The sequence below is a fragment of the Pongo abelii genome, chromosome 13, assembly GCF_028885655.2.
Source record: "Pongo abelii isolate AG06213 chromosome 13, NHGRI_mPonAbe1-v2.0_pri, whole genome shotgun sequence".
Taxonomy (NCBI): Eukaryota; Metazoa; Chordata; class Mammalia; order Primates; family Hominidae; genus Pongo; species Pongo abelii.
In genome coordinates, this window is record NC_071998.2 from 24,060,525 (window position 1) to 24,073,473 (window position 12,949).

The 12,949-nt window shown below is 46.4% G+C and overlaps 1 protein-coding gene across 1 annotated transcript in view; it reads right to left on the reverse strand.

Moving 5' to 3' along the window:
- Nucleotides 1-3,834: 3,834 nt before the first annotated feature.
- Nucleotides 3,835-12,949, reverse strand: part of PRSS3 (serine protease 3) — a 47,635-nt gene continuing 38,520 nt past the window's right edge. The window contains 4 exon segments of the mRNA XM_002819693.4: nt 3,835-4,060; nt 4,362-4,498; nt 4,902-5,155; nt 6,170-6,329. Of these exon segments, the coding sequence (XP_002819739.2) occupies nt 3,908-4,060; nt 4,362-4,498; nt 4,902-5,155; nt 6,170-6,329 (704 nt within the window). The 3' untranslated portion in view covers nt 3,835-3,907.

Here is a 12,949-nt window from a genome sequence, read left to right on the forward strand (position 1 = left end):
CTTTAAAGTCAGATCTCACCTACCTGTTTGGTCAGAGATGTGTGTTTTAAAATCCCTGAGGAAGGAGGCAGGGACTGTGCCCTGAGATGATTATTAGTGAAGTGGATTTATGCTTAATTTCAGTTTAAGAGAATGTTGTTGTGTCTCTGCCTAGGACAGGCAGCCCGTTGTGGCCCTGGGTGATGAGGGAAGCCCACAGAGGCCAAGGATTTTATCACCTGTGGCTGCCAGTGTCTGCAGAGCCAGAATTGAGCTAATCCCATGAAAGAATGAGCGCTGGTGGGCAGTTGTATGGCAGGTTGCTACGGGGCTTCTTGATCTCTCAAATTCCAGGTGACAAGATCAATGCATCCTTGAGGGGCCCCTTCCCAGCAGGCTCTGGTGGCTACAAACTGGTTCAGGTGTGGAAGATCATACCACTTTACCTTTGGTTTTTCTTTGAAAAACAAACAACGAAAGACAGATGAAAACAAGAATTCTACCAGTGGGCAGACAAGAATTCTCTTCGGGAAAAGGGATGTTTGTGGCTCTTCCTCACATTGGCCTTGAAAGAGGTTGTTTGCAGAGTGGCTATTATTAAAATGTCCAAAAAATAGAAAATGCTGGTGAGGCTGCAGAGGAAAGGGAACGCTTATACACTGTTGGCGAGAGTGTAAATTAGTTCATGGAAAAATTATAAAGAAAGCAGTTTGGAGATTTCTGAAATAATTTAAAACAGAACTACCATTCCACCCAGCAATTCCTTTACTGGGCATATACCCAAAGGAAACTAATTGTTCTTTCAGAAAGACACACGCTCTTGCACGTCCATCACAGCACTATTCACAGTAGCAAAGCCATGGAATCAACCTAGGTGGCCATCAGCAGTAGACTGGATAAAGGAAATGTGGTACATACACACCATGGAATACTATGCAGCCATGAAAAGAATGAAATCATGTCCCTTGCAGCAACATGGATGGAGCTGGAGACCATAATCCTAAGCAAATTAACATAGGAATGGAAAACCAAATATCATATTCTCATGTATAAGTGGGAGCTGAGCATTGGGTACACATGGATGTAAGATGGGAACAGTAGACACTGCAACTACTAGAGGGAAGAGAGAAGGAGGGTGGAAAGGGCCGAAAAACTACCTATTGGGTACAGTGCTTACTGCCTGAGTGACGAGATCATTTGTGTCCCAAACCTCAGCATCACACAATATACCCACGTAACAAACCTACACATGTACCTCCTGAATCTAAAATAAAAGTCGAAATTATTTTTTTAAAACACAGGGCCTGGGCCAGAAGCGGTGGCTCATGTCTGTAATCCCAGCACTTTGGATCACTTGAGGTCAGAAGTTCAAAACCAGCCTGGCCAACATTGTGAAACCCTGTCTCTACTAAAAACACACACACACAAAATTAGCTGGGCATGGTGGTGTATGCCTGTAATCCCAGCTACTTGGGAGGCTGAATCACTTGAGCCCTGGAGGCTGAGGTTGTAGTGAGCAGAGATCGTGCCACGGCATTCCAGCCTAGCTGTAGTTGAGCCAGAAGGAGATATTTTGTGTGAAGGCTGAGGTGGGGGCTCTTCAGAGCCTCTGTGAGCAGGAGGGCCTAAGCCATGGCGGTGGACAGAGTTGCAGCTTTCTGTCTCTTTGCCCTTTGGTCTGGACCCACAGGTGAACAGTACCAGCCTCCATCCCGAGCACATGCTCTGCAGACCTTCACATCTCACGGTTCCATGTGAGCAAATGGACTGGGAAAGCTGTGTGGCCTGAGAAAAGGCAACGCCATGGCCTGGCTCTCACACAGTATTTTGTCTTGGATTTTGAATAAGCCTTTTTTTTTTTTTTTTTTTTTTTTGCTTGTTTTGTGTTTTTGGTGGTGGTGGTGGTGGTGGTTTATTTCACACTGATCACTTGGAACAAATCCCATGGTTATCTGTGATTTTCATGCCGTGTTTCTGCTGGCAACCCTTCTGAGTGGGGTGACTCACTTTCCTGTATAAAGAGTCTGAGTAGCCCAGGTAGGAGGTGGAAGCAGCCATCTGGAAGGCCATTGGGATCCTTATGTCTGTCTCTTGGCTTCAGATAACCAGCTGGGCTTTGATAGGAATGATCTGAATGGAGACAGAAAACAGTGGAAACTAACGCTCCCCACCCAGCCCTGTTTATATGAAGCATTTGGTTCTTCCCTTGACTCTTGAGTGATGATGAGATTCAGACGAGGCATTGACATTATGGTAAGAAAGGGAGAAAATGTATCTGTCTTGTCTGTCTATCTATCTACTGGATATATATCTCCAAAAGCAGACAAACCCAAGGCTGTAAGGTGAACTAGGGTCTGCGTTTGGACTCCATAAAAACAAAATCCATGTTGAACAAAGTGATGTTTGTATGCAGTGACTCTCTGGGTGACCCGTGTGTATCTGTCCATTGTGTGCAAGCCCTGAGCCCTGTTTTCCTCGGAAGATAGTGAGTGGTAGCCGTCTCCTCACATGAACCACACATCTGGAGCACAGATGGCCCTCTCAAGGTAATTGATCTTACACATTTACTGTTCACCAAACAAGTGTCTGATGCATACTTGGGTGTATTCCACAGCATGTGGACTGCAGTCCCCTGTGTTTGCCAGGAATGCTGTGCTCCATGTAGAGGTTTTCCTCTACTCCTCACTGCAATTTGCACGCTGCTCCATGGACACTTGGAGGCCTGTGCTCTGTTCCCTGTAACTGGAAATGTGCTTTGAACTTGTCTGTCTCCCTTGGCTGCTCCTGGCCCTTGGTACCAGCTCCCAGAGGTGTCCACAACCACTTGGGACAGAAGGTAAAGGTGGAATTTCAAAGAGAAGCTTGCTTGGCTCTTCAGTGACAAGCTTGGATGAGCTACATCCCCAATATGGACCCTCTCAGAATTGCCAGGAGGAGGCTTTGGCAGGTGTCACAGGTGTCACGGGGCCTGCCCTCCTCTGCTGCGTGCAGTGGGTGCAAGCCAGCCAACGTGCGGCCAGAGTGGCTGGATGGTGTCACAGCCCTCAGATGTCCTTCCTTCCACATTTTTAAAAGAGTCGCAAATAACTCACTTGAGGTGTCTCAAAGGTGAGCAGGTTTTATGAAAATGAATCCTTCCTCAGTTAATTGATCAAATGGGTGAATCTTCACCCTCTCTAGTTTCTATCCCTGGTCAGAGTGGGGAGCTGGTGTTAGCTGTGGGATTCACTGCAGCGTCCTACCACAAAGGCAAAGAAAATGAAAATGCAGCGTGCAGTGCTGGGCTTGATTCCCAAGTCGCAGTCTGGCTCCCGCTATGGTAGGCGGAACATCTCTCTAGCCTGCTCACAGAGATGGAACTAGGGAATTGAGGGAAGAGTTAGGGGGCCAGGGAGATTTACTTGAGTCCGATTTTCCAGGTGAATGAGAAGGGAGGGCTTGGTGCTGACACGTTCTTGGGAGAGGCACGTCATCACCAACAGCATTTGTCATGATTGTTGTATCTTAGCAATAAGATTCAGCTCGTCAGATTTTTTGGGCCACCTCGAAGATGCTGACACATTTTCTGTGCTGTGATTGTTCTGAAGGCAGAATAGCTCTAACCACTGTGAGAAGCCCAAATAAAAATCAATACCGCCCGCCCAAAGACCACCTTTCTGAAACACTTTTCTCTAGAAAACAGTGCCCCTTTTGTCCTAAGCTTCGTATTATTTTTGGATTCCATCTCTTTGTATGTGCTACTCTAGTGTATCATGGAACACATTTTGGGAGCTGGGGGCTCTGCTTACCTTTCAGGGGGACAGCCCTGTCTGACCTGAGATTGGAGGATGCTTTCCAGTGTGAAGGAGTGTGAGGGAGCCGGCACAGACACAGGCAGTGAGAGCAGGGCCACTTTATTGGTATAGAGACTGCAGAGGGACCGGGGGCTTTAGCTGTTGGCAGCGATGGTGTCCTTAATCCAGTCCACATAGTTGTAGACCTTGGTGTAGACTCCAGGTCTGTTCTTCAGGGCACAGCCATAGCCCCAGGAGACAACTCCTTGGAGCTGTCCGTTGCAGACCACAGGGCCACCAGAGTCACGCTGGGGAGAAGAAGGGACAAGTTGTATAAAGAGAGAGATGGAGGAGGAATATAGCTACATTTACTCTGAACCTTAAAAGACCGCTTTCCAGCCAGCTCTGTGGCTCCACGTCCTTCTCACGGTGGCCCATTCTCTGTTCTTCCTAAGCAGGCAGCGTGCAGCACAAGGGAGCCTTCCTCATTTCTCCATGGGGACACTGCAGGGAGCCTCCTCAGCCCCGCCACCTTGGGAGTTCAAATCTTTTTCCCGGGTGGGGCCTGGGTATCGGTGGGAGCCTCAGCATGGGAAAGGATCAAATCACCTGGCAGGAATCCTTGCCTCCCTCAAGGAAGCCCACACAGAACATGCTGTTGGTAATCTTTCCAGGGTAGGAGGCTTTACACTCAGCCTGGGTCAGCACCGGAGCGTCCAGGCACTTCAGCTCGTCTGGGTAGTCGGCTGTGAGGATCAGGAAGAGATCAAAGAAAGTAGAAATGTGGGTGAGGCCAGAGAAGGAGACAATAATCTAGGATGGAACATTGAAGAGGAACACTGCCCCTGGAGAGGACTCCAAAACGTAAGTTCTGGCAAGGGACTCTGGCTTTTAGTTCCCAGAGTGATCATTGTTGAACCCCTCCCAAGACATGATCACAGCAAGTTCTCCATTTGTCCTATCTCTTGATTTTAGGAGCCAAGTCCTTGAGACTTTGCATCTCTCTGGTGCTCAGTGCAGAGACTGTGTGTAATGGGCGCTAGAAATGTGTCTTAAGCTGGGAGGCAAGAGGATTCAAATAAAGGGGCATGCTTCGTTCTGGAAATTGTGAGGATGGGGAGAAGTAGAAGGACAAAGGGTCCCACTCACCACCAAAGCTCAGAGTGTTGCCCCAGCCGGAGATGAGGCACTCGGTGCCAGCAGCTGGAGGGGCGGTGGGCAGAGAGATGGTGGACACGCGGGCATTGATGACGGCAGGTGAGGAGAGTTTGATCAGCATGATGTCATTGTCCGGAGTGTCCCTGTTGTATTAGGGGTGGCAGATGATCTTGGCCGCATTGATGAACTGCTCATTCCCCTCCAGGACTTTGATGTTGTGCTCTCCCAGTCTCACCTGGATGTGGCTGATGGGCAGGGCAGGCATGGTGAAGACCTTCTCCCACAGCCTAGGCACCCATCCCACCTTCCAAGCTCACTGCTCATGGACAGCTCTGGAGGCATGGGGTGGGGTGTGTGGCCATATTGCATGGGCAGGAGAAGGATGTGGGTCAGTGCAGGTGTGAGACCCAGGACCTTTCTGCTTCAGAGGCTGGTGGTAGTGGGGTGGGGAAGAATCAAAGGGATCCCACTGGAGGCTGCTCCTCAACCTGCCTTCCCAGCCTCTTTCCCACAAATCTCCACAGTCACTAGCACTGTGGGCATAAAGAGCTCCTTGTAGTTTTCCCAGCATTCTTCACCCCAGGTCTTTGCTAACTGCGCACAGCGCCTGTTCCTCCCTCCCTTCTTGGCCTAGTGAGCACCACCCTTCTGTGTAATCTAATCCAAGGGTAGCCATAGCATTAGCATCTCCTGGGAACTTGTTAGAAATGTAAATTCTTGGTCCTTACCCCCACCCACTGATCAGAACCTTGGGGATGGGACCCAGTGATTTGTGCTTTAACAAGCCTGCAGGTGGTTCTGACGCATACTCAGGTTTGAGAGTTCTTCGTGTAGGCGCGGTTCTCAGCTCTGTCTATACACTCTACAGTTACCAGAGGTAGAGTGTTAAATACTCACTGGTATTCACACCATCTTCCTGAAAAGTTTGAGTTAATTGCCCTGGGATAGGATACAGGCATCAGTATTTTTAAAAACTCTGTCTTAGATCGCTTTAATGTGTAGCTAACCAGCAAAAGGTACTTGCCTGCTTTTGTCACTAGCTCTGACCACCCCAAGATTATCCCTGCCTGCTTTTATGACCACAACCCTTTCTGTTTCATGGATTGGCCTTGCTCTGGAGAGTCAGCTGCTGTCAACAAGTTTTCTTCTCCACCACCTCTCCCATCCGTCTTACCCAACCTCAGTACTTCCCTGGGCTGAAGCCAAGCTCTCCCAGGCAGCCTGGCGGGGAGCTTTGCAGTCAGGGGCCCCACGCTTACGTCTCATAGCAGTGAGCTGCTGACAGCACCCACTGTTCATTGATGAGGGAGCCACTGCAGAAGTGGGAGCCAGAATTCAGGGACACCTGGTAGGGGAGAGAATTCTCCTCACAGGTGTAGCCCCCAACGATCTTGTCATCATCGTCAAAGGGGACAGCAACTGGAGTGGAAATAGGAAGGGAGAAGGCAAGTCAGTAGCATGTTAGGGGTGGTGCTCCCAGCCTGCAGTTGCTTCCTGCTAATTAGAAATCCTTAACAAGCACAGTGAGGCCAGGTAAGGGAGGGAGTACTGCCACCCCTGGTGAGCATCACTGGGTGTGGCTCCCAAGTCTCTGTGTCTGCAGGGCACGTAGCTAGGTACACTATGGGGGCTCAGATCTCTCCTGGGATCACCAGGCTGAGGACGCAAGGAATGTCCTCAAAATGCTTCCAGTGGGATAGCAGTTGGTATGTCGTTGTCTCACCCACTGAGTGCTTCTCTCTTTTATTCATCACCTGTGTACTTGCCCTGGCTATTTGAGCCCTGGATTGTCAGGAGACTTTGGCCAAGCTAGGAAAACCCCCTGTCTGGGTAGACCTGACCATGACTAGCTTCCCCCATAGCTCAGATCTGTGCAGTGAGGGCAGAGTTGAGGGCAGCCCCAGGCTCACTTTGGCATAACAAAGGTAGACTTTGTTATTGGCCAATAGAAGAGCAATTCTTAACTTTGGTTGCATGCCTGGAAATGTTGAAAATCACCTGGGAAGCTTAAAAGCCCAGTACACATGCTGCACCCCAGAAAAATGAAGTTAGAACTTCTAGGGTTGAGTCTCCGGCATGAGTAATTTTTGAACCTCCCCAGGTGCATTCGAGGTTAAGAGCAGCTATAGTGGTGCTATACTGGTGCTGTTGGAGCCAAGCCTGAAGCCTGCCACTTCATTTCATGGGCCAGCCCCACCTGGTCTCCCTTCCCAGCTTCTCCAACCACAGCTCGGATATGGATGAATGACAGTGGTGGGAGTGAAATGAGGGAAAAGGTGAAACAGGTGAGGCTTAAAGAGAGCCCAAGGAGGATGGGAAGGAGATATGTCAGATGAAGGAAATAGAATATCAGAGCGCAGTCAAAAGAGGAGAGGTGGCAAGAATGGCAGGGCATGTGTCTGCCAGGAAAGGGGGTGGGTGGGCCCTGAGGCAGGTCATGAAACTTGCCAGCAGCTCCCACAAAGGCAAGGATCAAGAGTGGGTTCATGGTGGTAGAGTGTGCCTGACTGGTGGTGGAAGGCCTGTCCTTATACCCTCCCAAGAATCAGGAGAGGAGGTGTCTGTGAGGTGAGGGTCACAGTTCTTCCCAGCACAAACACACCTGCAGCTTTCCCCTTCCGAGGGTCTTGCATCAGCTCGGCTATGTTTGGCCACTCTGTGGGTTTGTGATTCACAGGTGATAAGGAAACTTGCCTTCTGAGAGCAGAGAGGGAGACTAGCTGTTTCCTGGAAGGATGCTGGGATGGGGAAGACAGGGGAAACCAAGCCCCGGATCACACAGCTGGGCTTTTGTAGGCCGAGGAGATGAGGGTTAGAAGGATGGAGAATGGCCTGGGTGTTTAGGAATCCTTTTAACTATTGGGGATGTATTTAATATACTTAAGGAAGGGCAAGCATTGGTAACAAGCTTGGCTTTTCAGTGTCCTGGAGCCCCCATAGAGGAGGAAAGTCTTATCTAAGGCTCATTCTTGTGAATATGAATATGCTTCTCTGCAGTCACTGTGCACAGAGGTCAAATCCAAGACTTTGGGTATCGAGAATTCCAACACTAAGGGGTAAGGAGAAGGGAGACTTAGCATTCCATAGGATTCTGGGCTTCCAGATGGCTCTCCTTCCTACCAAGGCTTAAGGATGGGAAGTGTTTCAAAGAAGGAGGGGACACAGGTTAGGTAGGAGCTTACTCAGTGCATCTGGAGGATGCAAAACCAATGGCGCACTCCTCCCCTTCTTCAATGTGAAGCCATTTGTCTCTCTCATGTGCATCCTGTCATAGGTTCTTTTTATGCAGCCTCACGGTTGTCCTGGCAACCTGCACTCAGGGTGATGCAAACTGACCCACCTGCTCAGGGCTGACAGCCTAAACCGGAATGACCTGCCCCTGATCAGATGTCAGAGTTTGGACCATGGTAAATCTGGGTTACCATCTGATCTGAGAATCAGCAGTAAGTAGAGATTTTAGCACATGGTAAATGGGTCACATATTAGGATCAATAACGAAGATGTGGAGGGGTGGGTCTAGAATTTTCTATTTTAGATGCAGTGAGATTATGCTGGGCTCAGTATCAAGTGAATCTTCCCAGAGAATATCCTGATTTGGGCCCTACCAAGGCTACTAAGACACAGTTGTGTAATTGACTGAGGCACAACCTGGCCAGAGCAGTGTGGAGATGGAGATGCTGTCTGCACTCAAGTCTAATGATGTAAGGAAAGGAGGAGATTCCTTATGAGGGTGCTTTCCCTTCTCAGCAACTCTGAGCTCAGGTTGGTGATGGGCAGGAGTGAGCAGAGTTCAAGTTTAAATTCTTTGAAAGGTAAAAGAAACAGGGATGTTCTGGAGACGGTGAGCAAAATTAGAAAAGCTCAGAAACTTGGTGTTGAGATTGGACATGGCCAGGGGTCTAGAGGGAGGAAGCAAATGGAAACCAGAGGGAATTGGAAAAAATGTGAACGTGGGGCCTGTGGAGTTGAGAGCACACACAGAGTACCTTCAGGTTCAGCTCCTGGCATGGGCACTGAGCCAGCTTCCCCACAGTCAGGAGATCCACTGCTCAGAGACCCCCTCTTCACCCCATATCCCCTCTAATCACTGATGGGCTCATACCTAACACTGCTGTACTTAGATGGTGCATGGTGCCTGACAGCTTTACAAGAGTTTTCACATAAGCAACAGTGGTACATTGCTTTTCAGTTATGCTGAGTTTCACAGTTTGACTTCCCACAAACATGCTAATTGTGATTTGTGCAGAGCAAAATTATTTCCATTTATAGAGGAAGAGACTGAGATTCAGAAGGATTCTGTCTTGCTCAAGAATACAGATCTTGGCAGAGCTCACCATAAGGCCAACGGAAGCCATGGAGAGCGTTGTGAAGTGTGGGAATTGCTGCAGGTGACATCTAAAAGGAGATTTATTGAGGATCAAGGCAGAGGTCCCCAGAGGACAAACTGTACATCTGATTCCTTCCTGCTGCTTTTCTTCCTGGCAGAAATAGATGATTGAATTCATCTTTCTCCTGGCACCTTGTCTCAGAGCCTTACCTTGCCACAGTTCCAGACCCATCCAGGCCATGACTGCCATGTAGATGACACACCTCTCTGCTCACGAATAACTGGCCAAGCCTGAGGTAGCCAGGTTTTGGAGCATTGATAATATGGGCTTTTCCTGTGTTGCCCCTAAACATGTTGTTTCATTTTGTCCCCTTGTCATGGGGTCTTCACACAACTCCTGCCTTAGAGGATAAGGAAAGACTCTTGCTGTAGCAACTGTAGACACCAGTGTGCACTAAAGAGGGAGGTGAACCTTGGCAGAAGATGGAAACTTTTTTTGGAGAAGGGGATTTTTGGATCAGTGCTTGTGGCTCTGACTCTCTTTCTGAAAGGGAACACCCAAGAATATGAGGATTTTCTGTATCTAGAGCTTGAAGACTAGCCTTCTCCAGTATTTTGCGCTCTTCCTTAAACGATCATAATATAGTCTGAGGTCAGCTTTCTTCAAAAAGGAATGACTTTACAGGCAGAGAAGATAGCTATACGTGGAGACTGTTACTTCATACTGTAGACTCAGATGTGTAGGATAGGTTCAGATCCAGCTGCCCAAGCTCAATTTGGAGGACATGCCATTCTTGGTACTCTTCATTCTGAACTATAGATTTGTCTTCTTCTCTAAGATATCTTTCTGGCTTGTATTGAGTGCTTAGCACATCAAACCACTGTCCTTCAATTATGATAACAGTGAATCATTGCTGTGTGCTTACTATATACCATGTAACTTACTATACAGCATGTAACTCATATAAGTTAAGAATGTTTTTTTTTCATTTTACATTACAACCGCTTATGCGATTGCCCATTTTCCAGATGATTAAATGAGCTTTCTGGAGCTAAAGTGACTTGCTCAAGGCCACACAGCCAGTAGGTTTTAAAGGTGAGATGTAAGTATGGTGGTCTGACTCTAGGGCCTCCATGCTCTGCCATGGGACATTCTGCTTTGCCTCCTCTGAGCTGATCCTTGGTGCAGCCTCACTGAGGTGGTAGGCAGCAGATATTGTTCTCTCCTTTATACAAATCAACAATCTAAAACTCAGAGGTCAAGTGACTTCTCCAGGGTCACTTGTCTAAGGAAAGCAAAGATCATACTATAAACTTCCCTATTCAGACAAAGTTTGTTCCTCTTCATGTTGCTACATAAGTCTTTCAGACCTCATAGTAGTCTGAAAAGTGTCAGATTCCAAATTCTTTTTTTTTTTTTTTTAACACTTTCTTCTCCAAATCCCACCAGATCTTTCTCCTAAGCTCTTAGTCAACTCCTCCTTGGGTTCCAGTATCCTTTATCATTCTGCAAACAGATTGTCAGATTTTAGGCTGTCTTCCCCCCAAACTCCCAGCTCCTCTCCTCATCCATTATTTTTCTTATTTTCTAAGCTTCTTATCTCCCCCACGGCACAATTTCTCTTTATCCAATAAGGAATTGTTTTTGTTACTATCTCATCCCAGGAATCACTGAATCTGGAGAGTGATGGGAATGCTCTGTATGATCCAGAAAAGTCTGACTCGTAATATGGAGTCGCAGAGCATGAACTGGTCAAGGCTGATCAGCTAAATGGAGTAGCCCATTCCTCCCTGCCTGCCCAGCTGCTCCCCACCTTGAAGCCATGGAAGACATGCAAGTTTTATGCCCGGAGGGAAGTTTATAGTTCTGTTTATTCTTCAGGCTTCTAGGTATGGGTAAATGGGGAAGCCTCTAGCACTTGAGATTAAACCTAAATTATTTTAAGGATAGATTGATTGCTGTAATATAATGGTGAGTCTTTCTGTTCACATTTCAGCCACACCTTGAACACTCTCTTGTTTGGCCTATTAGAGCTACTTAAGTGAGTCCAGGCTCCCTTAGAGAGGAAGCAGAAGAAAGCCAGGACAGAGTGCAGGAGAAACACCCATATAGATTCTTATTATTGTAACATCTAGGATCTGTTTCATGATACTCAGAGTTTAATATATGATGTATGTATTTATTTTTCTAAATTATACTAGCTCTAGATTGAGGCTCACAAGCTGGGTTTGGTGATAAATCCAGTCAACTGGGTTCCTTCTACTCATTTAGCTTATAAAAGTCTAGACTGTGTCATCCATTTGGAAGGCAGCCAACGGGTCAGTCATTTCCTCAAGATCATCTTGGCCAGGAGGGCCTTCAAAAGGCTCCCAAGGCTCAGAACTGAGTGCTTCATCCACACAGGCACCAGCACAATTCCAATTGAGAACCTTCCACCCCAGAGCCACTGTGTTTGAGCAGGTTCTGTACTTTGCCTTTCTGTAGAACCCGTATCATCTGTTCCATTTCCCAGTCTTGGGTAAGGCAGCAGAAGGGGATTGGCACATGACATGTGTACATTTCTATCCAAATACAAAGCTTGTTATCTGTAGTCCTCCTACAGTTCTGTAAAACACTGGAAGTTATTCCTCCTATCTAGCTGTAATTTTGTGTCCTTTAATCTTTTCCTTTCCTCCCTGCAACTAAAACATAAATTTGAAACAAGAATAAAAAATATAAAGTTTGAAGTGCTTATTCCTTCTCTGTTAGAATAATCTAGTTAATTTTCTTGTGGGCTTGGATTATCTAAACTCAAATGCCTTTGTAGAGTTTTCCTCCAGGGAAATCCACTGCAGCTGTATAAATTTTCCTCTTTTCTTTGAAATCATATTTATTTACTCACAAATATTTATTGAATTCCTGGAGTGATATTCCAGGAGTTCTTCTAGGCTATTTGGAAGCAGCAATGAAGAAGATAGAAAAGGTTCTTGTTTTCAGTGCATTCATGAGTACATGTGCATGCATTTATGCACATGTGAGGAGGTATAGAAATGGGATGCACATACATCGCTTTCAGTAAATGATGAGTACATATTTGTAAAATAGGATAAAGTGATAATATAATATGGGATGACTGCTGAAGTGCTGTTATGTAGAGTGGAAGGGTCTCTTTGGGGAGGTGGCATTTAAGTTAACACCTGAATAAAAAGAACCAGCCACCTGCAGGTAGAGTTAGGAGGGCTTTCATGGTTTACTTCTGAGTCTGTAGCAGAAATAATTCAACACACACAACCAATTGCTATTTAAAATTAAATAACCCTGTCATCTAGCCTATGGATATATACCTTGTCATGGGTTTTGATTGTATGAAGGATGGTCATCAGTGTATTGAACTATTCTTATTAAAGTTAATGTAAAATATTTTTGACATGAAATTATATTCATGAAATATTGTTGGGTTAAGGGAATAAATTCTAAAACTACATATTGTATGATCTAATTGTATTAAACTGAGTGATTTTGACTTTTTTATTTTGATAATATGCATATTTTATAATACCACAAATTTTTTATGTAATTAAAATAGCGAAAAGAGAAACAATTGTAATAATAAAATTTTCTGAGAGTGGGTCATACTTATTCTTGAGGAAGGAATTGCTAGTGGTAAAATATGTTTTTATAGTGAGAAATACGTTTAGGTAGCAACCACACTAATTGCATATTTTTTCTCTG